General features: G+C 39.8%; 1 protein-coding gene across 2 annotated transcripts in view; it reads right to left on the reverse strand.

The window, feature by feature from the left end:
- sipa1l3 (signal-induced proliferation-associated 1 like 3) overlaps window positions 1–27,683 on the reverse strand; it is a 310,964-nt gene that overhangs the window by 21,407 nt on the left and 261,874 nt on the right. For both annotated transcript variants that reach the window (XM_061973040.1, XM_061973039.1), the window contains exons 12-14: window positions 9,420–9,677; window positions 6,404–6,586; window positions 3,747–3,871 (exon numbers count right to left, since the gene is read on the reverse strand). In XM_061973040.1, coding sequence (XP_061829024.1) covers window positions 3,747–3,871; window positions 6,404–6,586; window positions 9,420–9,677 — 566 coding nt within the window. The remainder of the gene's footprint in view (window positions 1–3,746; window positions 3,872–6,403; window positions 6,587–9,419; window positions 9,678–27,683) is intronic.

Genomic DNA, 27,683 nt, shown 5'->3' on the forward strand with positions numbered 1-27,683 from the left:
CAAAAGTTTTAAATTAGATTTTGCTCTAAGGTTATATTTCTCCTCTTTAGTTGAGCAGAATTGTTGTACATTCTTTGGTAGCAGGTTATAGTTTGCTTTGTACATCATTTTAGCTGTTTGCAATTTTACCAAATCATCGAACTTTAATATTTTTGACTCAATAAATAAAGTGTTTGTATGTTCTCTATATCCAACATTATGTATCAGTCTAATTGATCTATTTTGTAACACGGTTAACGGAAATAACTACCATTTGTAGTTATTTCCCCATATTTCTACACAATAACTCAGATATGTAACACTAGTGAGCAGTAAAGAATATTAAGTGATTTTTGGTCCAATGCATATTTAGCTTTATTTGTGTGTTTCTTGCCACCTTATGTTGTATATTTTTATATGAGATTTCCAGTTCATTTTATCATCTATTAATACGCCCAAAAATCTGTTTTCTTTTACCTCTTCTTTTATCAATATAACATTGAAACAAATAGATGCTTACGATAACTGCTGTCTAGTTGTTCTATATTGTTCGTATTGGAGTCTCATTTGCAATGTAGTTGGCAAAATGAAACTTAAGAGGCAGACCTCAAGCAGACAGGCCTGCGTTAGTGTGTCTAAAGTTATGGGATGGAGAAGAAGAGGGGCGGTGTCAATCAAGACGTTTGGTGGTGGAGGGCGGGGAGTGGTAGAAGCATTTTTGGAAGAGGGAAGCCTTACTTCGTGTTTAAGCATTTTCTATCTTTCTTGGTGTTGAACATTGCAACATTACTCAGAGGGAAGTTGACTGAGTCCGCCATGAGTGCTGCTAAGTAGTTGTTTCCTTGAGCTGGTGTTCAGTCTGCAACCTGACAGCACATCATGTGCACCAAAGGAATTGAAATATGGCACCGTTGTTGAGTTTATGTGAATAGATACCCGGTAGTGCCAACGGATTTTTTTTTTTTGTGTGTCCTGTCCAGCTTCTCAGGCAAATCATATAGTTGATGTAGATGCCCATGTCGGCTGTTCAGATTTACTTTACAAAAGAGAAGTGTAGGATACTTCTCTTGTTGCCTTTTTTGTATTTGACTTTATTAAATGTATTTATATTATCATTTAGTGCAGCCGGGCCGGAGCAGGAGGGGATAGAAAGAGAAAAAAAAAGAAGACAGAGGGGGAAATTGTGGGGACAAGAGGGGGATTAGACAGAGAGACAAAAACAACAACAGCAAACAACAACAACAACAACAATAGAGCAACATCAGCAAATACGACATGTACAAATATGATGGTAAAAGTAATAGCAAATAAGCAGTTAGCGAAAAAAAAAAAAAATACAGAAATGACAATGAGCATTATTACACTACAAATGGATCAATACAAATACCAATAGAAATAGCGCTATTGATAAAGAACACTACCAATACTTTACCTTTATTATCACCAATACAGTTGTTCAAATGCAACAATACATATATGTAATGATAACTTGAGATACGAAAGAATGCAGAAAAATGGAGGGGGAGAAAGAGAAGCAACCTACATTAACCTTGTAGATTGTTATAGTAACAATAGGTTAAGCTTTGTCAGTGTGCCATGTGTTATACCCAGTTTACCCTAGGGCAACAACGTTAATATATGTTTGATGAAACGTGATTATGTGCATGAGTGTAAGTATGCATATGTACTTGTATATCTACAAAATGTGTATATGTGTTTGTACAGTGAATGTATATGTACAGAATGTGTATATGTGTTTGTACAGTGAATGTATATGTACAGAATGTGTATATGTGTTTGTACAGTGAGTGTATATGTACAGTATGTGTATGTGTATGTTTGTATATTGAATGTGGGTGTACAAACTTTGTATGTAAGTATGTACTGTATTTATGTATGTATGTGGGAGCGTAGGTACCTAATGTATGTATGTGAGCATATGTGAATTTGTATGTACAATATATTCGACTCCCAGAGTGCGTGGGAGCCAGAGCACGGCCCCATCACCCCCGAGAGCCCAACCCACAAACAGTAGGCGTGGTGCCCAGGGAACACCGCCCGGTACCGATCCCTAGCTGTGCTTATTATACCATTTAGACACACACACACACACACACACACACACACACACACACACACACACACACACACACACACACACACACACACACACACACACACACACACACACACACTTGTTACCTTCTTGAGACCTCCGAAAAAAGCCTGCCTCTTTAGGACCACCCTTTCTAGATATATAAAGATTTGTATTTACAACATTAATAATATATACAAACTATGCAAATATAAAAAAGGTAAGCTTTTGGTTATTTTTTTTTTTGTTGTTGAATTTTTTTGTTTGTAATTGGTTTTTAATCTTCATTATTTACTTCAAGTTTTTACAGTATGTCTCTATATACATATTTATTAATCTATTTTGATAAATTTTGGCCAAAGAGGGCACATTTCAATTTCTTACTCACACTGGTTATTACATATGTTGACCAGAGGGGAGGCACTTTTAAAAGCGACACACAATCAATTAGAAAAATCCCTCCTTTTTGGGACCACCCTCATTTTGATAGATGTCACCAGCAGGGGTGCAAATGAGACATTCTCTATTAGATGCAATGTTATTGGGACCATGATTTATGTCATCACTTGTTCACACCTCCTCATATGGAAGCTACTATTCCTTCTTTATGTCCCAAAAGAAGGGGAGAAATACAAGAACACACACGCACGCGCGCACACACACACACACACACACACACACACACACACACACACACACACTTGTTACCTTGTTGAGACCTCTGAAAAAAGCCTACCTCTTTAGTACCACCCTTTCTAGATATATAAAGATTTGTATTTACAACATTAATAATAAGTACAAACTATGCAAATATAAAAAAGGTATGCTTTTGGTTATTTATTTTTGTTGTTGTTGAATTTTTTGTTTGTAATTGGTTTTTAATCTTCATTATTTACTTAAAAGTTTTTACAGTATGTCTCTATATACATATTTATTAATTTTGGCCAAAGGGGGCACATTTCAATTTCTTACTCACACTGGTTATTACATACGTTGGCCAGAGGGGGAGCACTTTTAAAAGCGACACACAATCAATTTGAAAAATCCCTCCTTTTTGGGACCACCCTCATTTTGATAGATGTCACCAGCAGGGGTGCTAATGAGACATTGTGTATTAGATGCAATGTTATTGGGACCATGATTTATGTCATCACTTGTTCACACCTCCTCATATGGAAGCTACTATTCCTTCTTCATGTCTCAAAAGAAGGATAGAAATACAACACACACACACACACACACACACACACACACACACACACACACACACACACACACACACACACACACACACACGCATTCATTTGTTGCCTTCTTGAGACCTCCGAAAAATGCCTATCTCTTTAGGACCACCCTTTCTAGATGTATAAAGATTTGTATTTACAACATTAACAATATATACAAACTATGCAAATATAACAAAGGTATGCTTTTGGTGAATTTTTTGTTGATGTCGAATTTTTTGTTTGTAATTGTTTTTTAATCTTCATTATTTACTTTGTCTCAAGAAGGGGAGAAATACAAGAACACACATACACATAGAGACAAGTAGAAAAAAATAAATAAATGTCATTCTGTGTTGGTTGACTGCCGAGCGGTAACAACTGTATACTTGTTGCGTTCAAGCAGAAACCAAATGAAGTGTTCAAAATGGACAATGAAGAGAATGTACCAGTTTTGCAGCGCTCCATGGTGCTTTCCTGGCTGGTGAAGCCTGAAGACGACTCTCCGCTGGACATGATATCCACACTGAGGTGGGGCTCATAAGGCAGCAGGGGGCGCTGTCCTGGTCCATATCTGTACAGAACACACGGGGCATGGGGATTTTACTGTTTGAGAATCATTTGAATGGTTTTGTAAATATGATCATGTCCCTTGTATACAATGCACAAACACATATGCATTCAAAATCAGACAGTAAAGCACTAAAATAAATACAAATGATGGGTCAAACATGTGATAGTGTGTCCCTCGATACCTCAATGTGTGTCACTTTAAGAAGACTTGGTCAGTGTGAAGCTGTGTATCAGGAAGTGCTTCTTTTTTAGCTCATGAGTAAAAGCTCGTTCTGAAAGAATTCAGCGTGGCAGGCCACGTTTGACAACGCCTTTCATCGCTATCATCAATCTAAATCGAACTAAGAGAAGGGAAAACTTCTTTATTATTTTGATCCCATAACGTGGGGGTCAGGTAAAAAGTGTAAAATCAGCGTTTTAAAGACAAAAAAAAAAAAAGTCCATCTCACAATTTTTTTTCATGATGTAAAATTACATTGCAATTACATATATTGATTAAAACTGCACTATAAAGGGGGTTTGTACTGACTGGATGGACAAAAGATGTGTCAAAGAAATGTTATTGCTGGCTTTGTGATATTATTTTTTACTTTTTTAGCAACTTCAGCACTGCCTTGAATTTGCCTTTTTTTTTTTCTTCTTCTCTCTCTCGCATCGCTTTTTTAAATTCTATAGTCACTGTAAGTCCAGATGCAAACAGTTCTATTTACACCTGTATCAATTTTGGTGGAACTTTACAGACAGCATGCGGCTCTTTAGTGCCGCCCTCGTGGCTCCCTGGAGCATATGTAAAAAAGATGGGGACATTTTTTTATTTTAATTTTAGTATGACCCCAAAAGGGAAAAGCGGTAGAAAATGGATGGATGGATGTTTTTGTTTGAGGACAAACACGACACAAACCTTCCCAATTGTTAGAACTACCACTGTTTAATATGTTTGTGTGTATGCTTCACTGATGAGACTATTTGGTGAACATCGTTTTGTCCTACTCATTTCGGCGGTTCTTGAACTCACCATAGTGTGGACTGTGACGCAACAGTTTGTTTACATGTAAAATCTTACACTGCTTCTTTGTCTCATTTTGTCCACCAAAAGTTTTATGGTGTGCGTGAATGCACAAAGGTGCGCTTTGTTGGTGTTATTGACTTGTTGGAGTGCTAATCAGGCATATTTGGTCAGTGCATGACTGCAAGCTAATCAATGCTAACATGCTATTTAGGCTAACTGTATGTAAATATTGCATCATTATGCCTCATTTGTACGTATATTTGAGCTCATTTAACATCCTTTACTTTCATCCTCTTTGTATATAATTTGCATGTCTCATGACACATTTCGGATAGTTGTTTGTGTGCCATGTTGTTCCAGATCACAGCAAACACTTGCCAAAAATTGTAATAAATCTATTAAAAGAACACAGCCTGCCGTTTCCTTTAACTTGGACACACACATCTGTACCTTTGGCCATTAAAAGCCAGTAATTTCCAGGAGTTACCTCACCTTCTGAGTAGCCTCTGATTTACTAATGGTTTCTAATGTTGTAAAAATATGTAGAATAAATATTACATTTCAACATTTCCGTCAACGAAGATTTGCATCAGCCTGCGACACATAGTCATTTTGATAGTAGGCTATTATAACTAATATAGACACTTACATTATGTGTTGTCTTCATTATAACACCTATATAAGACTTTTAAAGTCATTTTTTGATAGTAGGCTATTATAGACACATCATGTGTTGCCTTCATTATAATACTTATATACGACTTTTAAAGTAATTTTTTGATAGTAGGCTATTATAGACACATCGTGTGTTGCCTTCATTATAACACTTGTATGAGGCTTATAAAGTCACGTTGATAGTAGGCTAATATAACTACTATAGACACGTCATGTGTTGCCTTCATTAGAACACTTTTCATTTTTTGCGGCACCAGACAGATTTGTTTTTTGTATTTTTGGTCCAACAAGGCTCTTTTAACGTTTTGGGTTGCCGACACCTGCCATAGCGTCAAATAAAGTGAATATTGTTTTTTGACTGTTCAGTATTTGGCTCTTTGAAAGAATTACGCACTTCATATTTATTCCCGCATTGTTATTTGTTTGAATAAAAAAAAAAAAGTATTGTATTTACTATTAACTTTATTTGCAGGTCAAATGTAGTGACTTTTTTATTCCAGCAGATGACGCCATAATAAACCCCTAACACACTATAAGTGCAATGTCAATACAGCCAGCGAGTGTGCCACACTTACTTAGGCGACATTTACACAGCACTTTTAAATACAGTAAGCCAACAATTTGATTATTTGCTTTCTGTTTTGCATTTCAGATGAATAAAACCAAGACGTTATCAACCCTTTACAGTCAGGCCGATACACCTGAGGATCCCCCCACCACAGACTTGAATGTATCTAATGAATCATCTTCTTCGCCAACATAATGAATGGCTCTTTTAAAAACACACAAGCAGCTATGATTGATACTTTATGTGACATATAGTACAGTGGGACTGATACTTCCACCCACCTGTCAGGTGAAGGTTTGTAGCGCACAAAGGGCCCTGGTGTGATTCCGGGAGGCCCCATGGTGGAGAGGGCCACCAGGCCTGAGGAAGGTGACGAGAAGCTGGCCGAGGGGTTTCTGTAGGGCAGCACTCGGTCACCTCCAGCAGGAGACACGTTGTAGTGGTTCTCTGGGTAGCTGACCGGCCTGACACACCGCAAGAGCAGAGGTAAAACAAAGAAAACATACATTATAGACCAAGGGTTCTTAACCTTATTGTCCTCAGTGCCCAACTGTTCTAATATAGAGGGGCCTGGGGCCCACTCAAATATCAACACTGAATTAGTCACCTTACTCTTGATTTTATTTATATCTACAGTATAATCAATAATTATATGTAGCCTACTTCAAGGATAAACCTTGTCAAATTATATGAAACCATGTGTTAATCGCAAATATTACTAGGTTTAGGTCAGGCTGATTACAAAAATAAAAAACCCAAAAGCAGTGAAGTTGTCACGTTGTGTAAATGGTAAATAAAAACAGAAAACAATGATTTGCAAATCCTTTTAAACTTGTATTCAATTGAATAGGCTGCAAATATAGTATTTTTTGCAAATATTAGCTCATTTGGTATTTGATTGCCTGCGACATGTTTAAAAAAAGCTGGCACAAGTGGCAAAAAAGACTGAGAAAGTTGAGGAATGCTCGTCAAACACTTATTTGGAACATCCCACAGGTGAACAGTGAAGTGAAGTGAATTATGTTTGTATAGCGCTTTTCTCTATTCACTCAAAGCGCTTTACATAGTGAAACCCAATATCTAAGTTACATTTAAACCAGTGTGGGTGGCACTGGGAGCAGGTGGGTAAAGTGTCTTGCCCAAGAACACAACGGCAGTGACTAGGATGGCGGAAGCGGGAATCAAACCTGGAATCCTCAAGTTGCTGGCACGGCCACTCTACCAACTGAGCTATGCCGTCCCAGACTAATTGGGAACAGGTGGGTGCCATGATTGGGTATAAAAGCAGCTTCCATGAAATGCTCAGTCATTCACAAACAAGGACGGGGCGAGGGTCACCACTTTGTCAACAAATGCGTGAGCAAATTGTCCAACAGTTTAAGAACAACATTTCTCGACGAGCTATTGCAAGGAATTTAGGGATTTCAGCATCTACAGTCCATAATATCATCAAAAGGTTCAGAGAATCTGGAGAAATCACTGCACGTAACATTGAATGCCTGTGACCTTTGATCCCTCAGGCGGCACTGCATTAAAAAGCGACATCAGTGTGTAAAGGATATCACCACATGGGCTCAGAACACTTCAGAAAACCACTGTCAGTACCTACAGTTGGTCGCTACATCTGTAAGTGCAAGTTAAAACTCTACTCCTTTGAGACACTTGTGATTTAGGGCTATATAAATAAACATTGATTGATTGATTGATTGATACAGCGCAAGCCAAAGCCATTTATCAACAACACCCAGAAACGCCGCCGGCTTCGCTGGGCCCGAGCTCATCTAAGATGGGCTGATGCAAAGTGGAAAAGTGTTCTGTGGTCTGACAAGTGTTGTTAAAAGGAAAAGCCATGTAACACAGTGGTAAAAATGCCCCTGTGACAACTTTTTTTGCAATGTGTTGCTGCTATTAAATTATAAGTTCATGATTTTTTGCCCCAAAAAAATATGTTTCTCAGTTCAAACATTAAATATCTTGTCTTTGCAGTCCATTCAATTGAATATAAGTTGAAAAGGATTTGCAAATCATTGTATTCTGTTTTTATTTACGATTTTCACAACGTGCCAACTTCACTGGCTTAGGGTTGTGTACAAAGATACAGTGGTTGATCCATCACCTCCTTGTTATGTTTAATTAGTTAGTTTAGTTTAGTTTATTATTATTCTTCGGTCAATGGTCAACAAAATAAACAAACAGCTGTACATTCATAGATTGAAAAAGAAAATGTTGCAGACCGAAAGGGTTTAGGCTGAAGTTGAACACTTATTGCGCCTAACCCTATAAACAATGTCAAGTACAAGATGAACTTCCGAAAATTATGAAATGTCCTTTGTACAATATATTATAAATACACATTATACACAACATAAACACAGTTAAATTATATACACATTAAAGGCATGTGAAATATCCTTGTACACGTGTTAAACCTTTGTACCAATGATATACTATATACAAACAATTATACTTCCATTATTATTTATATCTCACATTGAGTTTTTAATTAACATTGATCATAGTATTATGTGTTGATATGTGTTGATTCAAAAGTGATATATTTTTTCAAGACATTGGTCTTAAAGTGTTTTTTAAATGTGTGAATGGAACTGGAACATTTTAAGGAATCATCAAAGCTGTTCCACAGTTGAACCCCCCTGACAGAAACACATCTACTTTTTAAGCTCGTTCTTATGTTTGCTTTCTTAAAGACAGCTGAACCTCTGAGGTCATAGGTCATTGATATACAGTACTGTATACTGTGTTCAAAGTGTACTAACCTTTACAAAAGTATCGACTTTTGTCAGGCTGAAACCCATTATTCATGTTTACATCGTTTCCAAATCTCTTTTTTAATAGTTTCTCGTCAAATTGCTTCAATATACTAACATTTCTGTTAAATAAGCTCGTATATTTTGGGTTACGCTGTATCATAGTACTCATGTTCCCAGCTATTTATATATTGGCTGACTCATGTTCAGTGTACACTCACTACTCTAAAATACAGCCAATTTTTTTTATACAGTAATGTCACTCGAGACAAAAAAAGGTTGCGAAAATGTGAAGGATGTACTCACTTTTGTGATATAATGTATAGTATTATGAATAATTACATGTATGACGTGGGTACACTGTTTTTTTTGTTGGGTTTTTTCGACAATAAAAAACAATACCACCAAAGGAACACATATTTTACTACATAAGCACTTGTATTTAAGATGATGTAGTCGTTTTTGTATTATGCACTTTTATCAGTCATTACTACTGTAGCATCACGGCAACTAATGGTGTCTCTCTCACCTTTTTGAGCTAAAATGCTGCAGAGGTTCCCTGTAGGGCACTGGCATCAAAGTCTTGTGGGAACGCAGTAGCGGAGGTGGTGGTGGGGGACCCATGGGGGCCCACCTCTGTGGATTGGGGGTGCTGTGCAGCCCTATAGGCACTGGTGGGCTGTCCCAGCGCCAACCCGAGCGAGGCGAGGGTCGGTAGCCCGCAGCCAAAGGCTCAGCTTCTGGCTTCTGCTCCAAGGTCTTCATCTCATACTCTTCTGTGCAGCCCCTGGATAGACAGTAACAGTAACAAGCGTCCTCTTTGAAAACCCGAATTGCAACTAAAGCAGATCAGTGTACAGTGCATGCAATTAAAACTAACTAACGAGAAGTTCAAGCTCACAGCAGACACATAATGACACCCACTGATGAGCTCCCCTGACACCAACAGAGGAAAAAAAAGGTGAGGAATCTGATTATTGGCACATCAGGACTGCATCTTGCCTACTGTGAGATGGGGGTCAAGTATGTATGTATAGAAAGCTTTCGAAACTATACAAACAGTAGTTGCACATTCTATACTGCGTGTGTGCAAGGTCACGATTGTATCCATGCTCATTCTATTGACAAAACTATGACTTAGACACACTTTATTGATATCCACAAGGGAAATTGTTCCACACAGTAGCTCAGTTACAAAGGATGGAAAGGATAAGGATGGAAAGGATAATGCACACAAGGGCACAAAAAGAGGGCGAAAACAAAACGTATAAAGTAGACTAAAATGTACCATAGTGGTAGTAGTAGTAGTAATAACTTAAAGAGTAGTTGACATTAGGGCTGGGCGATATGGACGAAAAAGTCTATCTCGATATATTTTTACTTAAACTCGATATTCGATATATATTTTGATATATTTTTTCCGGTGAAAGTATACATATAAAGATATTCATTTTTGAGCGAGATTCACTGAAATTGAAGTGAATGACAAGTGTACTGTAAACACTTTTTTTAAGCCAGTTAGACAAGATGAGAATTAACAGCACAGAAAAGAAACTGTTTGAGTGGCACAGAATTACATAACATAAATAAAATAGATAACTATTCTTTCTGGGCAGCACGGTGGAAGAGGGGTTAGTGCATCTGCCTCACAATACGAAGGTCCTGAGTAGTCTTGGGTTCAATCCCGGGCTCAGGATCTTTCTGTGTGGAGTTTGCATGTTCTCCCCGTGACTGCGTGGGTTCCCTCCGGGTACTCCGGCTTCCTCCCACCTCCAAAGACATGCACCTGGGGATAGGTTGATTGGCAACACTAAATGGTCCCTAGTGTGTGAATGTGAGTGTGAATGTTGTCTGTCTATCTGTGTTGGCCCTGCGATGAGGTGCAACTTGTCCAGGGTGTACCCCGCCTTCCGCCCGATTGTAGCTGAGATAGGCTCCAGCACCCCCCGCGACCCCAAAGGGAATAAGCGGTAGAAAATGGATGGATGGATGGACTATTCTTTCTATGTAAAATAAATAACATAGCTGTGTAAATAATACAAAATGTATCAAACTCAGATTAAAAATGTATTTGCAGGCAGACACTTTTTAATTCCCAGTGGACGATGTAATGGACTGTCAAACACGTACGGTTCAGGTCAGCACCAAGTAAGTGACTTGACTTCATTGTGCGGTTATAATCTTCCTCACTTCGGCGTACATTTTTGTCAGCATTTCTCCTGCGAAATATGCCCGGCTTGGCAACTGGAGAACAGTTTTGATTTGGACTTAAATGGTTAAAGTTAAAGTACCAATGATTGTCACACACACACACACACACTAAGTGTGGCAAAATTATTCTCTGCATTTGACCCATCACCAGCGGTGGCCGCGCCCGAGTATCATTTTTGGTGATTTAACCCCCAGTTCCAACCCTTGATGCTGAGTGTCAAGCAGGGAGGCAATGGGTCCCATTTTTATAGTCTTTGGTATGACTCGGCCGGGGTTTGAACTCACAACCTACCGATCTCAGGGCGGACACACTAACCACTAGGCCACTGAGTAGGTAAACAACCCAAATGAAAGTTCTATCCAGACGCGTACATTTGTCCAAATGTGGCCAAGTAGACGCATTGTGGGTTTCCTGGACGTCGTCTACATCGTTAAAAGAAACATCTAAAGAAGAGAATCTCTCTGCCATCTTCCACTAGTTTTTTTAATTTATAAATCGCCCGCTTGACTATTCCCTCTTTCTTTTCTCCGACTCTCTCGTCATCATTTGGGAGGTCTGTTGTGATTTCCCTTCCTGGTTCCATGACCCGCCCTATCTTGCCTCTGATTGGCCTGTCCCTAATGATTTGCCCTAATCTCAACCAATCGTGACTCATCATAGTAATCAACCAACCAATCATGGATGTTCTTATACGTGCAAGCACGTCTTGGAAGGAGAAAGGGGAGGGGTTAAGTAGCCCATGAGTGGGAAGTGGGGGAGAACAAGGAACACAACAAATAAGCGGTGTTTGGTAATTTTAACGTGAAATAAATTATATCAATATTACGATATTTTCTTCATTCCTATCTTTTTTTTTAAATATCTTGCTATATCTTGCAAACTCGATATATATCACCCAGTCCTAAGTGGTAGAAATACCATAAAGAATAATTTACATTACTTCTAATTGGAGATGTCCGATAATATCGGCCTGCCGATATTATCGGCCGATAAATGCGTTAAAATGTAATATCGGAAATTATCGGTATCGTTTTTTTTATTATCGGTATCGTTTATTTTATTTTTTTAATTAAATCAACATAAAAAAACACAAGATACACTTACAATTAGTGCACCAACCCAAAAAAAACCTCCCTCCCCCATTCACACTCATTCACACAAAAGGGTTGTTTCTTTGTTATTAATATTCTGGTTCCTACATTATATATCAATACAGTCTGCAAGGGATACAGTCCGTAAGCACACATGATTGTGCGTGCTGCTGGTCCACTAATAGTACTAACCTTCAACAGTTAATTTTACTCATTTTCATTAATTACTAGTTTCTATGCAACTGTTTTCATATTGTTTTACTTTCTTTTTTATTCAAGAAATGTTTTTTAATTTATTTATCTTATTTTATAATTTTTTTTAAAAAGGACCTTATCTTCACCATACCTGGTTGTCCAAATTAGGCATAATAATGTGTTAATTCCACGACTGCATATATCAGTTGATATCGGTATCGGTTGATATCGGTATCGGTAATTAAAGAGTTGGACAATATCGGAATATCGGCAAAAAGCCATTATCGGACATCCCTACTTCTAATCATTAATGAAAACACAATTTGTTGATCAAACATTTGCCTTCAACCCATGAATTTGTCATTATGTTTCAACCTTCAATATTATTAGGAAGCTGCATTAACTGGCTTAAATTGCAAATAATTCGTATGAATATTAGTAAAAACGCAAACATTAGGGATGGGCTATAATAATAATAATAATAATAATAAACAGCAAATATGTTTTTGCTAGTTTTGTCGATTGTGCTTATTTGATTCATTGAGGCCAAAAGGAGGGTACACTAGTTGACGCAGTGTCAACTAGTCTGCTTCAAAGGGGATCATTGTCAGTCTTACAATGTCATAAATATACCCCAACGGTCTCTCTGCTTTTCTTCATGCTTTAAATTGTGGGCAGAAATTTAAGTTGCAAGCGCTGCTGCCACTGGTAGCAATTGTCCAGAGCCAGAGTGTCACGTCGGGGTCGCATCTTACTGCAGGGTTCGTTCTCTCGAGATGCAGACGGACAACTCCGGACGAAAACGTGATTTCTCATAAATCATAGCTTAAACCAAAAACAGGAAAGAAGCAAAAGGAAAACGTGCCGATCGCACGGGAAGCTAAGGTAACCACTTAGCACTGGAATCATGAACTAGGAAACAAGAATACCAACGTAACTGTTGCAAATGCAAACAATGAAGCCAGACAGAGTGTGGCGAGCAACGTGAATAAATAGCTCTCTGATTAGTGCTCGACAGCAGGTGAGCGTGCCGACTACTAACCAGAGGCAGGTGAACCCAATTAATCCCCATGGAAACCAAAACAAACCCAGAGGTGCACAAAACAGGAACTAAGGGAGTCAATCAATCATCAATCAATGTTTACTTATACAGCCCTAAATCACGAGTGTCTCAAAGGGCTGCACAAGCCACAACAACATCCTCTGCTCAGATCCCACATCAGGGCAAGGAAAAACTCAACCCAATGGGACAATGAGAAACCTTGGAGAGGACCGCAGATGTGGGGACCCCCCCCCCAGGCGACCGGTGCAATGGACGTCGAGTGGATCTAGCATAATATTGTGAGAGTCCAGTCCAAAGTGGATCTAACATAATAGTGTGAGAGTCCAGTCCATAGTGGATCTAACATAATATTGTGAGAGTCCAGTCCATAGTGGATCTAACAAAATAGTGTGAGAGTCCAGTCCATAGTGGATCTAACATAATAGTGTGAGAGTCCAGTCCATAGTGGATCTAGCTTAATAGTGTGAGAGTCCAGTCCATAGTGGAGCTAGCATAATAGTGTGAGAGTCCAGTCCATAGTGGATCTAACATAATATTGTGAGAGTCCAGTCAATAGTGGATATAACATAATAGTGAGAGTCCAGTCCAAAACTAACAGAACATAACTAAACAAAATATGATCCGGGCCACGGATCATGACAGAGATCGACAAAATCCTGCCCTCCAAACACCGGAACTGAATGTGAGCGTGAAAGAGAGCGCTGAGAAGAAAAAGTGGGCGACGTCCACTGAATCTGAGAAACAAAACGATTGAAACATGTCCTGCTGTGTAGCAGACTCAGTGAAGCTACCTGATTGCTCCCCGAGACAGAACCAAAACATGTACATTTATCCATTAAAATATGGAAAAGCTGCCGAATGGTCTGCCTTACATGCTTCAATCATTTCTTTTCTCCTGGCTCAACAAACTGTACATTAGCCTTGCTCACTGAGTCATATGCAGACATGTCAACTCTGATCACTCAAAGATGTTTGTGTACAACATAAAAAAATAACGGTTCCTCTTGTTACACAATGGAGAAGCAGTTTGAAGTAGACAAAGCATTTGAAAAAGTATATTTATTTCTAATGTAAAATAAATGCAACGTACCGGGTAAGTTAACTATTTACAAAAAATATGTCAATAGAGTCAATTAAAAAGGTTTGCTCTACGCCAGGGGTGTCAAACTCATTTTAGCTCAGGGGCCACATTAAAACCTCTTAAGCTGTTTGTTTACATGCTTTGTTTTATTTCTCTTTGCTATTTGGGCTTATTGGACCCTAATCAGAATAAAAACTAAGAATCATCTTTTGATATGTACTTAGTCCATAAGTACACAAACGTGTACTTCATGTTTAGTGACATGCTAATTCTTATTTTTACACTTTTTTGTTCCAAATTCCATTGTATGTTATACTCTTCTGACACCACCAGATGGCAGTATAAGTGACCCCAATTCAGTAGTGTACACAATTTTGGAAATAAGAGCTAAAAGGTGCTGTCCACGCATGTGGCCACTAAGCCTTTAAGGAAAATGTATTCCCAAGTGGGCCGGACTGGTTAAAATCATTGCATAATAACTTAAAAATAAAGACAACTTCAGATTTTTTATTTTTTTAAATAGAACAAGCACAACCTGAAAATATAGAAATTATAATGTTGTTATTTGTTTGGTTTTTTACACTTACATGTTTCAGTTAACAGTATTCTATCTTCCTTTGTCATTATTTGTACTTTCTGAATAACTGATGTAATAATGTTCATCATCAATCAAATAGTTGGAATCGAGTCTGGCAGAGTTTTTAAATGCTCCCATTGGTGTTCATTTTTACTCTATCAGAAGATGGACCGAATAATAATATCAAAATCCAATTACAGGATGTTATTCTTGTACTTTACCCCTTTTCCTCAACTGATGTACTCACATCATATGGTTTATTCTGCACATATGCAGCATCATCTACAACAAAACTTGGGCTTATTTCATTAATCACACATGAAGTTGAAGGGGAATACAAATTATTTTAGCACATTAATGTGTACCCAGATAATGTGTCACCAGCCCTCTCTCTAATCAGTGGAGTGAAGTGAATTATATTTATATAGCGCTTTTCTCTAGTGACTCAAAGCGCTTTTACATAGTGAAACCCAATATCTAAGTTACTTTTAAAGCAGTGTGGGTGGCACTGGGAGCAGGTGGGTAAAGTGTCTTGCCCAAGGACACAGCGGCAGTGACTAGGATGGCGGAAGCGGGGATCAAACCTGGAACCCTGTTAGAATAATTATGTATATATTATCGCACAACTCTTATGCTTAAAGGGGACCATTATCACCAGACCTATGTAAGCGTCAATATATACCTTGATGTTGCAGAAAAAAGACCATATATTTTTTTAACCGATTTCCGAACTCTAAATGGGTGAATTTTCTCGGAGCGATGACGTCACAACAATCCGCCATTTTCTCAAACACTGAGTCAAATCAGCTCTGTTATTTTCCATTTTTTCGACTCTTTTCCGTACCTTGGAGACATCATGCCTCGTCGGTGTGTTGTCGGAGGGTGTAACAACACGAACAGGGACGGATTCAAGTTGCACCAGTGGCCCAAAGATGCGAAAGTGGCAAGAAATTGGACGTTTGTTCCGCACACTTTACCGACGAAAGCTATGCTACGACAGAGATGGCAAGAATGTGTGGATATCCTGCGACACTCAAAGCAGATGCATTTCCAACAATAAAGTCAAAGAAATCTGCCGCCAGACCCCCATTGAATCTGCCGGAGTGTGTGAGCTATTCAGGGACAAAGGTCCTCGGTAGCAGGGCAAGCAATGGCGGCAGTTTGTTCCCGCAGACGAGCGAGCTAAACCCCCTGGATGTCTTGGCTCACACCGTCCCTTAAACTGGACAGATCAGCTTTCAGGAAAAGAGAGCGGATGAGGGTATGTCTACAGAATATATTAATTGATGAAAATTGGGCTGTCTGCACTCTAAAAAGTGCATGTTGTTGCCAAATGTATTTCATATGCTGTAAACCTAGTTCATAGTTGTTAGTTTCCTTTAATGCCAAACAAACACATACCAATCGTTGGTTAGAAGGCGATCGCCGAATTCGTCCTCGCTTTCTCCCGTGTCGCTGGCTTTCGTGTCGTTTTCGCTTGCATACGGTTCAAACCAATATGGCTCAATAGCTTCAGTTTCTTCTTCAATTTCGTTTTCGCTACCTGCCTCCACACTACAACCATCCGTTTCAATACATTCGTAATCTGTTGAATCGCTTAAGCCGCTGAAATCCGAGTCTGAATCCGAGCTAATGTCGCTATACCTTGCTGTTCTATCCGCCATGTTTGTTTGTATTGGCATCACTATGTGACGTCACAGGAAAATGGACGGGTGTATATAACGATGGTTAAAATCAGGCACTTTGAAGCTTTTTTTAGGGATATTGCGTGATGGGTAAAATTTTGAAAAAAACTTCGAAAAATAAAATAAGCCACTGGGAACTGATTTTTAATGGTTTTAACCATTCTGAAATTGTGATAATGTTCCCCTTTAAGGGCCGCTGCTATAGTTATTATTAATTGTGCTGAAGTGGTATTTTTCTTTGTCTTTGCAAAGCTGGCAATCCAAAAGATTGCAAGCCAGTCTCGTATCAGTGTCTGTGTCCAGGAACGGCCTGCTGACTGCCAAGGCCGAACACCGCCGTGACACAGACAGAGCAGAGACAAGGCGATATCACCAGTGTCAACACATTTGCATTTCTTGTATAATCATATATTGTGTCTAACTGGAGCTGTCGAGATTACCCCTTTCCCTCAGCGACAGCTTCAGTGATGTAACCAGGGACCTCCCAAATAAATAAAGGAATCACGTGGGCTAGACTTTAGAACGTAGTTTGGATCTGTAAGTAGAATACAGCCCAAAAAACGTGTCTCCTCAATTGAGCAAAATTTAACTCTGTCTCTGCATGATTCTTTGCTTCTCGTCTGTTTTAATAGATGTCATCAGTGTTTGAACCTGACAAACCCTCAAGTTGCCGACACGGCCACTCTACCAACCGAGCTATACCGCCATAGGGCACATAGCTCCGCCATTCAGTGGATACATTTCAAACAGCAGTTTCTTTCATTCAAAAATGTCATCTTATTTTTATACTTAGCAAACTCATCTCGCGGGCCGGATAAAACCTGTTCGTGGGCCTGATCCGGCCCGCGGGCCGTACGTTTGCCACCCCTGCTTTGGACAAACAAATGTATGAGAATTAAATTCTACGCAGCAAACACTGACAAAAAAAATGAACAACAGGACGTTTTTGTCCTGTGTAAATGTTCCAAATGATTCCTAAATGACGTATATTTAAATTCCATTTAGCTCACACACAACAAGTGCAATGCCATTCACATCAGTGGGATTTGGCTGAAGCCACCATGCTGCATTTTGACCGGGGTTAATCCGAGCACATAAAGCCTTCTAATACGCGTCATGGAAATTAAATGACAGGAACCAAGCGTCAGAGAATTACCACTGCAACATGTGAACCACATCCTGCCATGTAAAAAGTAGTGATTACATACCCCAAGCATGGTGAGAGCAGTGCCTACACGAGGAGGGTCTCTTCCCACAAAGCTGGCACTCCCCAGAAACGTGCACGCAAGGTGAGAGCGATCATCGGCATCTACGGCACATTTCTTCTATCGGATCTGTCCGTCTCGTGCGAAGCTGAAGCCGCGCGCAGACAATACCAACTCTCCTCTCGCCAAAATCTCCATTCCACCCACTCTCTTCAGCCTTGCTCCGGCTGTGTTGAGACACGTTGTGTTCTCCTCGGAGCTCTTCCACACGCTCAGCCCTTTATCCCTCGCTCTTTTCATTCGTGCACAGGAAAAGCATTTTTAATTAATCACACCCACTCCCTTTTATTTATTTATTTTTGCCCGCCTTCCCCCCACGTCCTGTGGATTCAAGGCCTTTGAATCTCATGCAATCAGCTTGCCTGGCACATAACACCATATGAGAGAGAGCGAGGGAAAGGGAAGAGTGAAATAAATACAAGACTCTTAATTAGCAGCTGTACCAATGCCACAATGTGTGTGCGTTTGTGTCAAAGGCTTCTTGCCATTAAACAGCCTCCAACTATGTGACCACAATTACTGTATTTAACAGTGTCTTTTACACACATAAATACATGTCCCACAGAGATATTTCCTCAACCTGCAACTACTTTGCAGTATTGCACATATTATTATCGAAGCCAGGGGTGTCAAACTAGTTTTCACTGAGGGCCACATCACAGAGGGCCCTTTGTGACAGTGTCAGAGTTTGTTGGTGATGAACCCCAAGATGCAGAGATGGCGGCAGGCTTGGTACAAGAAAACATGATTCAATTTAGCACTATAGCAAAAAAACAAACAAAAGGGTACAAACAAAAGGCGCGCACAAGGCGGAGAACAAACTTGGCTATGAACTAAAATAGCAAAAAGGCTAACTGTCGACAAGAAACAAAAACACTTACTGTGACACGAAGGAACTATGACATGAACAGAGTGAACAAAAGTAGACAGAGCTACAACGACAAGTATTATGACAGGTAGTAGTGACAAATAAGTATTAGCGACAATGACAATAATCCAGCAGTGACTGGAGGGTAGGGCAGGTATAAATAGCAGCTGGCTGATTGACACCAGGTGTGGCCAGGTGCCAATCAGCCACAGCTGAGGGGACACAGCACTCAGGGAGACAAACAGGAAACAGAACCAAAACAAGAGCGCTGACAGGAAATACTACACACACAGAGGAAAAACTAAAACACAACCAAACTGTCAGGAGCAAGCCTGACAGACAGTATATAATAAATGAATATAGATGTATGAATTCACTTCATGATATTATTACACAATTACCTACGCATTTGATTAAAGTAATGTATACATATATATACTGTACAGGCCAAACATTTGGACACACCTTCTTATTTCAATACGTTTTCTTTATTTTCATGACTATTTACATTGTAGATTGTCACTGAAGGCATCAAAACTATGACACCTGTGAAGTGAAAACCATTTCAGGTGACTACCTCTTGAAGCTCGTGGAGAGAATGCCAAGAGTGTGCAAGGCAGTAATCGGAGCAAAGGGTGGCTATTTTGAAGAAACTCGAATATAAAACATGTTTTCAGTTATTTCACCTTTTTTTGTTAAGTACATAACTCCACATGTGTTCATTCATAGTTTTGATGTGACAATCTACAATGTAAATAGTCATGAAAATAAAGAAAACGCATTGAAATGAGAAGGTGTGTCCAATTTTTTTTTTTTTTTTTAAGTAAAGTGTAAAAAGAAATCGATATAAAGGTAGAGTTTGCTTGCAGCTTAATCGTCGGATTTTTAACATACTATAGTTTTTTTTTTAAGGTAAAATTCTGGCAACTGAGCTGCCTTTTTTTTTTTAACAGTGTACAATTTGATATATATCTTGTTTTAAAATCATAATGCAAGCAGATATCTGAGTATTTCTTTTTACTTAAAAAGAAAAAAAAAAAATATATGTAGAGGATACCCTCTACTGGGTTCTGCAGACCACCACACACTGCCAGGAGACCCCGGATCAGGGTTACAACACTGTTTTATTTGCATAAATTAGTGCAGGGGTTTTGCATTCCAGCAATCTGTTGTTTCATGTCCGTGTATCTCTCCAGCTCCAACAACGTGTCTCATCCCGGCTGCTGCTAATAAAGGCGACAGGTGATTAGATAACAAGGCTCACCTGGGCCATCTACACACCTGTCACTGTCTTCGAGGCCGGTCCTGGCACACCCCGTTCCGCGGCAGGCCCGCAGGCCACGCCCCCCCCACATAATAATATTTACATCATTAGATAATAGATCCTGGCTTTTGCGAGCCACTTAAAATGACGGGGCGGACCATGTCTGGACACCGGGCCTTGAGTTTGACACCGGTGATCTAAGTCACAGCTGTACCCAAAGAATAAACTCTGATGGCATCTGGACTTTTTAATAAGAATGTGATTTCTGCTATTGTTCCCTCTTCTCATCCGCTTGGTTTAGGAAACGACTGAAGCACACATCCTAGTTTCTGCCTGTTCCCTTGCTTCCTCTTTTTGCACCCTCCCACACAAAATTCTGCTCACCATCTCAGCTGCGCTTTTGTATCAAAAACGAAGGCTGGGCATCAGACTACATTTTCTTGAAGGAGAACTGGGGATAATTAACAATCAGTTTATTATAGATTAGTTATTTCAGCATCACGGTGACTGACTGATACTTTCCAGCATTCAAGGCTTGATTTTAATATGTCTAGCAAAGCCAGCTTCTTTTTTTTTTTTAACAAAGCTATCCATTCATGATGTCATGAAAACCCAGTACCAGTCTGCTACCGAGTTTGATCATCCATGAGTGAGATCCGCCCATACAAATACCGATCAGTTTATTCATGGTGAGTGCTATTGACAGTTCTTTTTTATGATATGTTTGAGCAAAACAAAGTCAATAATACATTATCACTAAACAAAAGCAAAAACTACTATAACTCATTTAAATATGTTGTTTTTCCCCTACGTTTGTAAACATTAACAAAAACAAACAAGATTATAAGAAAATAAAAATACTGACCCAATCATTCTAGTATCGGTCATATACTGATACTGAACTTGGTATCAACATCATCTATGGATCGATCTGCCCTCCTCTTATGTGTTGTGTACAGACTGTGACAATGCTGACAGTTGTTATATTATCCTCTCTCTGGACCAGGGGTGCACATTACGTCGATCGCGAGCTACCAGTCGGTGGTGGAGGTGTGTCCATCCCTTGCCGGCCAGGCATTGAAAAAATGGACCAAAAAATAAGCGATCATCAATCTTCACTTAAACGTCACTTGTGAGATGACGCTGGCTGCTGCCAGATCATTATTAAGAAAAAAACGATCGACAGGAAGGTGAGAAACACTTTTTATTTCAACAGACTCTCGCGCCGTACCTGCTGTCAAAACACTGCGCAGTTTCTGTCTTCACAATAAAAGCTCTGCTTCATCCTGCCTGCAGTAACAAAATAAGAGTCTCAGAAAGCTGGCGCGCACAAGCTAGCAAGCTACGGAGTTTGCCGCCAATGTATTTCTTGTAAAGTGTATAAAAAAGAGTATGGAAGCTGGACAAACAAGATGACAAAAAGCAAGCTCTTTCATGTTGGTATTGGACAGAAAGGAGGACTTTTTTCTCCTCTATTTGAAAATGTGGAGGTTATCATCACTACTGTGTGATTCCAATCCAATCCAATCCAATCCACTTTATTTATATAGCACATTTAAACAACAAAATGTTTCCAAAGTGCTGCACAACAATATTAAACACAATTAAAAACAATATAAAATAAATATGATTAAAAACAATTTCAAAGGGTAAAACCAATTAAAACAGTAAATAGAAAGCAAAAAGCAAAATTTTAAAAACACAGAGGACAACAGAGGACCACACAACTCACGTAGTGTTAAAAGCCAGAGAATAAAAGTGGGTCTTAAGACGAGACTTAAAACACTCCACTGTGGGAGCAGTTCGAACATGGAGGGGCAGAGTGTTCCAGAGCTTAGGGCCGACCACAGAGAAGGCCCTGTCTCCCCTGGTTTTAAGTCTCGTCTTGGACACCACGAGCTGGAGCTGGCTCTCGGACCTCAGAGCGCGCGCAGGATTGTAAGTTTGGATGAGGTCCGAGATATACTGAGGTGCCAGTCCATGTAAAGCTTTAAAAACAAACAGCAAGGTTTTAAAATCAATTCTAAAATGAACAGGGAGCCAGTGCAAACTCTCAAGGATTGGGGTTATATGCTGGCGTCTCCTGGCCCCTGTTAAAAGTCGTGCTGCCGCATTCTGGACTAACTGCAACCGGGAGAGAGCTTTTTGGCTAATGCCAGCATAAAGTGCATTGCAGTAGTCCAGGCGACTTGAAATAAAAGCATGCACGACTTGTTCAAAAAGGTTAAAAGATAAAAACGGTTTTACCTTTGCTAAAAGACGAAGATGATAAAAACACGATTTTAAAACGCCATTGACTTGTTTGTCAAGTTTAAAATCGCTGTCTATAGTGACGCCAAGGCTGGTGACTTTGGGACGCACATAATTTTGCAATGGTCCCAAGTCAGTGAGGGCCGGACCAAACACTAAAATTTCCGGTTTTCCCTCATTCATTATTAAAAAATTCTGGGCTAACCAAGCCTTGACGTCGCATAGACAGTTGAGAAGGAGTGTCAGGGGGCCGTGGCCTTTTGAAATAGGCATATAAATTTGGCAGTCGTCTGCATAAAAGTGATAAGACACTCCATGCCTCTTAAAATCTCTCCAAGAGGGAGGAGATATAGAGCGAACAGGATGGGGCCTAGAATAGATCTCTGGGGGACACCACAGTAAAGCGGAGCAGAAGAAGAAGTGGCGTCCCCCAGCCTGACAGAGAAGGACCTTTCTGACAGGTAGGATCTAAACCACTCTAATGCAGTCCCCCTGACACCCACACAGTCTCTCAGGCGATCTAAAAGAATTGTGTGGTCGACTGTGTCAAAGGCAGCTGTAAGATCTAAAAGCACTAAAATGGCAGAGCTGCCAGAATCAGATATTATATTCCAATTAATGCAAGTCATCACAATCATACCAACTTATATTCTTGTCTTCATGAAAGAAAGGAATGTTAAACATACTTGTATTATCATTAAACACCTTTACCTAAGTTCCATTCTACAGGCTAATATTTCCTGTGATAAAATGGCAACCAAGGTAATCAAAAAGGTCAACCAACGAATGAGATTTCTCTATAGAATCTCCTCTCTGGTCAACAAAAGCACCATGAGGATTCTAGCTGGAACTCTCATTCAACCCTTTTTCGACTATACATGTACCTCCTGGTACCCTAGCACCTCCAAACCCTCAAATCTAGACTCCAAACATCCCAGAACAAGCTAGTCAGGTTACTTCTAGACCTCCACCCCAGATCACACCTCACTCTGACCCACTTCTCCAAAGTGGGCTTGCTCAGGGTGGAGGACAGAGTAAAACAACTTGCACTGAGCCTAGTCTATAAAATCCGCTACACCTCCCTGATACCGAAGTACATGTCAAACTACTTCCAGAACGTAAATCACCACCATAACCACAACACCAGGGGGAGCTCCACAAACCACGTCAAACCCAGATTCCGATCTAACAAAGGTCTCCTTCTATACCACATCATAATCAAATGTAAATAATCAAATGTATATACTTGTTCCTATGCTTTCTGAACTCACTATGTTCACTGCTCGCTGTACATATCCTACCAAGTGAGACCTACACTGTTTCAATGTCCATTTCTCAGATGACATAATTGTAAACCTAACCCCCCCACCCCAAACCCCTCCACATCCCATCCCCCGGATTGTAAATAATGTAAATAATTCAATACATATACTCTGATGATTAACTTGTGTGATGACTGTATTATGATGATATTATATATTTGTACCATGAATAGGGATGTCCCGATCCGATATTTGGATCGGATCGGCTGCCGATATTTGCCAAAAATTGCGTGTCGGCAAGGCATGGGAAAATGCCGATCCAGATCCAGTTTTAAAAAAAAACCCGGTCCGTGTTTTCCAACGCACCTATTTAAATAATACATTCCACTTTTCTGCTGCTCCGTAATTTCCGTTCCGCATTTTCCAGCACACCTTCAACACATCCACAATTCTCACGCAGTTGCTTTTAGCTGCTGGCATTACACGACAGGCTCTTCTCACTCTTTCCTGTGTCTCCCTCTCACAGACAGCGAGCGCACCTTCTTACACACGTCACATACTGTCACGTCATACGTCACATACTGTCACGTCACATACTGTCACGTCACATACGTATACGTCCTCTCCCAGCAGAGAGCGAGGTAGCGGCATGGCTAACGTTAGCTGTGATGCTAGCGCAGCTGCTAAGGTGCGCGCCTGCTCAAGCGTCCTCTGCGCACGGCAAATCTTTGCCACGCACAAAATCAAATAAAAAAATAAGCGCATAACAATTTTCGACACACGGACACGACAGAGACAACAGTTTTCGTCATCATTGTTCAAATATTGTGACGTCTGTCGAGACGCTTATCTCCATTCGGTGCCACACGTCCAGACTCCACACCATCAAAATAGTATATATAAATGATAAATGGGTTGTACTTGTATAGCGCTTTTCTACCTTCAAGGTACTCAAAGCGCTTTGACACTACTTCCACATTTACCCATTCACACACACATTCACACACTGATGGAGGGAGCTGCCATGCAAGGCGCTAACCAGCACCCATCAGGAGCAAGGGTGAAGTGTCTTACTCAGGACACAACGGACATGACGAGGTTGGCACTAGGTGGGGATTGAACTATCATGAATCAATTTAAGTGGACCCCGTCTTAAACAAGTTGAAAAACTTATTCGGGTGTTACCATTTAGTGGTCAATTGTACGGAATATGTACTTCACTGTGCAACCTACTAATAAAAGTCTCAATCAATCAATAAAAACACATAGAATCATCATACTGTTGTGATTATATGCATCAAGTGTTCATTCAAGGCTAAGGCAAAATATCGAGATATATATTGTGTATCGCAATATGGCCTTAAAATATCGCAATATTAAAAAAAGGCCATATCGCCCAGCCCTAGTTCAATGATGCCATTTCTGTTTGTCATGTATAATTTTGTCTATTTTGTGTTTATCCTTGAATAAACAGGTCAGTTTCTTGTTACCAACCATTGTGTATTATTCAAACTCCCCTAATTCAGCTGGCTAGTTGTTATCAAGAGTACTAAAACCCTTTCCAACATGATTCTGACAACTAAGTAGGCTAAATAACTTTAAACTTTAATACATGCTCGGATAGGCCAGTATCGGTATCGGATCGGAAATGCAAAAACAATATCGGTATCGGATCGGAAGTGCAAAAACCTGGATCGGGACATCCCTAACCATGAATTGATTAAAGTTATTTGGGTGTTAACATTTAGTGGTCAATTGTACGGAATATGTACTGTATTGTGCAATCTACTAATAAAAGTTTCAATCAATCAATCAGTCAAAAAATTGTTAACAAAAACCTCTCTTTCATAAATAAATATAAATGATATATATGAATGAGGTAGATCGCCTCGATTTCATCAATTGAAAAGTAGCTCGCCTGCAGAAAAAGTGTGGGCACCCCTGTTCTAGACTCTTATTAATGGCTTAATAATAGCAGTAATAATGGTACTTAAGATACAAATAAAGTATATTTGCCGCAATGGGGGTGATTATTATTTGTTTAAGGGAGTGGCTGCACACACATTAAACTCGGCAATGGCGATCACATATTTTTTCATGAAAATTGTCCGATACTGATTGGTGTCAAAAAGTGAATTTGGCACAATCGGTGACCTTTAAAATATGTTTTGTGGGTAAATAATTTCAATTTAAAAAAAACGAAACAGCAACAAAGAAAAAAAACAATCTCTGAACTAGGGTTGGGCGATATGGTCTTTTATTAATATCTCTATATTTTTAGGCCATGTCACGATACACCATATATATCTGGATATTTTGCCTTAGCCTTGAATAACACTTGATGCATATAATCACAGCAGTATGATGATTCTATGTGTCTACATTAAAACATTCTTCTTCATACTGCATTAATATATGCTCATTTTAAACTTTCAGGCAGAGAGGGAAATCACAACTGCTGTATTTTTCGGAGTATAAGTCGCACCGGAGTATAAGTCGCACCTGCCGAAAATGCATAATAAAGAAGGAAAAAAACATATATAAGTTGCACTGGAGCCTGGCCAAACTGTGAAAAAAACTGCGACTTATAGTCCGAAAAATACGATAAGTCAATTTACCAAAACTGTATTTATTAAACAGTTATTAAGCAGTGGCACAAACATTCATGTCATTTCGAAACCGAAAGTGCAAGATTGTCAAAGACATTTTAAAACAAGCTACCGTATGTTCCGCACTATAAGGCGCACCTAAAAACAAAAAATGTTCTCAAAAGCTGACAATGCGCCTTATGATCCGGTGTGCCTTATATATGGACCAATATTGAACCACAACAAACCTAAAATTTATTTTCATAAAGTTTATGTCTCGCAACTACGGTAAGCAGCCGCCAACTTCATTTTCCCCCGTAGAAGAAGAAGTTCTTCTTCTATGGTAAGCCATACTTGCCAACCCTCCCGGATTTTCCGGGAGACTCCCGAAATTCAGCGCCTCTCCCGAAAACCTCCCGGGACAAATTTTATCCCGAAAATCTCCCGAAATTCAGGCGGAGCTGGAGGCCACGCCCCCTCCAGCTCCATACGGACCTGAGTCCGCTTTCCTACGATATAAACAGTGTGCCTGCCCAATCACATTATAACTGTAGAATGATCGAGGGCGAGTTCTTGGTTTCTTTTGTGGGTTTATTGTTAGGCAGTTTCATTAACGTCCTCCCAGCGCGGTAACAACACACAACAACAGCAGTCATGTTTTATTCTACCGTAAAGCAGTTTGTCTGCCGTAAACAGCAATGTTGTGACACTCTTAAACAGGACAATACTGCCATCTATAACATCAATAACATATACGGCTTTTAGAGAGTGCAGTGCACAACTGCGCACACAACAAGGAGACGAAGCAGAAGAACGAGGAAGATACAGCCATGGCGACGCCGACGACGAGTAAGATGAAGAAATACGCTTTGTTGCACCTTTCCTGCCTGAGTCCGGCGATTAGTTGCAAATCTTGCTTTATTGATTGCTTGCACACAACCAATCCAACACAAAACAAACTAGTCTCCGCCCGCACTGACGCTACCGCTCCCTCTCTTCTCTCGCCCACACACTCACTGACGTCACTCACCTCACATGCTCCCCAATTAAAGGGCCACACACACACATACGCTACTCTCATAACAGCTTGTAAGTTCCAAGCCGCAGCTGTGATTGGACCTGGATAGCCTCCGGGAAGAAGTAGTGGACTACCAAGTGCTTGGCACTGAAGATCTTCCTCAGGAAGCAAAGATTGACCGGTTTTGGGCCATGCTAGGGAGAGATGGAAGATTCCAGTCTCTAATGCATTTGATGAAAGCACTTTTGTGCGTGCCACACATCAATGCACCATCATAGAGGGTGTTCAGCATGGTTCGAAAAATAGTGACAGAGAATAGAACAAGGATGGACAATTCAACCCTTAACTCAACAATGAGTAGATGAGTGTTATGT

This window comes from Nerophis lumbriciformis, linkage group LG17 (genome assembly GCF_033978685.3).
Source record: "Nerophis lumbriciformis linkage group LG17, RoL_Nlum_v2.1, whole genome shotgun sequence".
In the NCBI taxonomy this organism is placed as follows: domain Eukaryota; kingdom Metazoa; phylum Chordata; class Actinopteri; order Syngnathiformes; family Syngnathidae; genus Nerophis; species Nerophis lumbriciformis.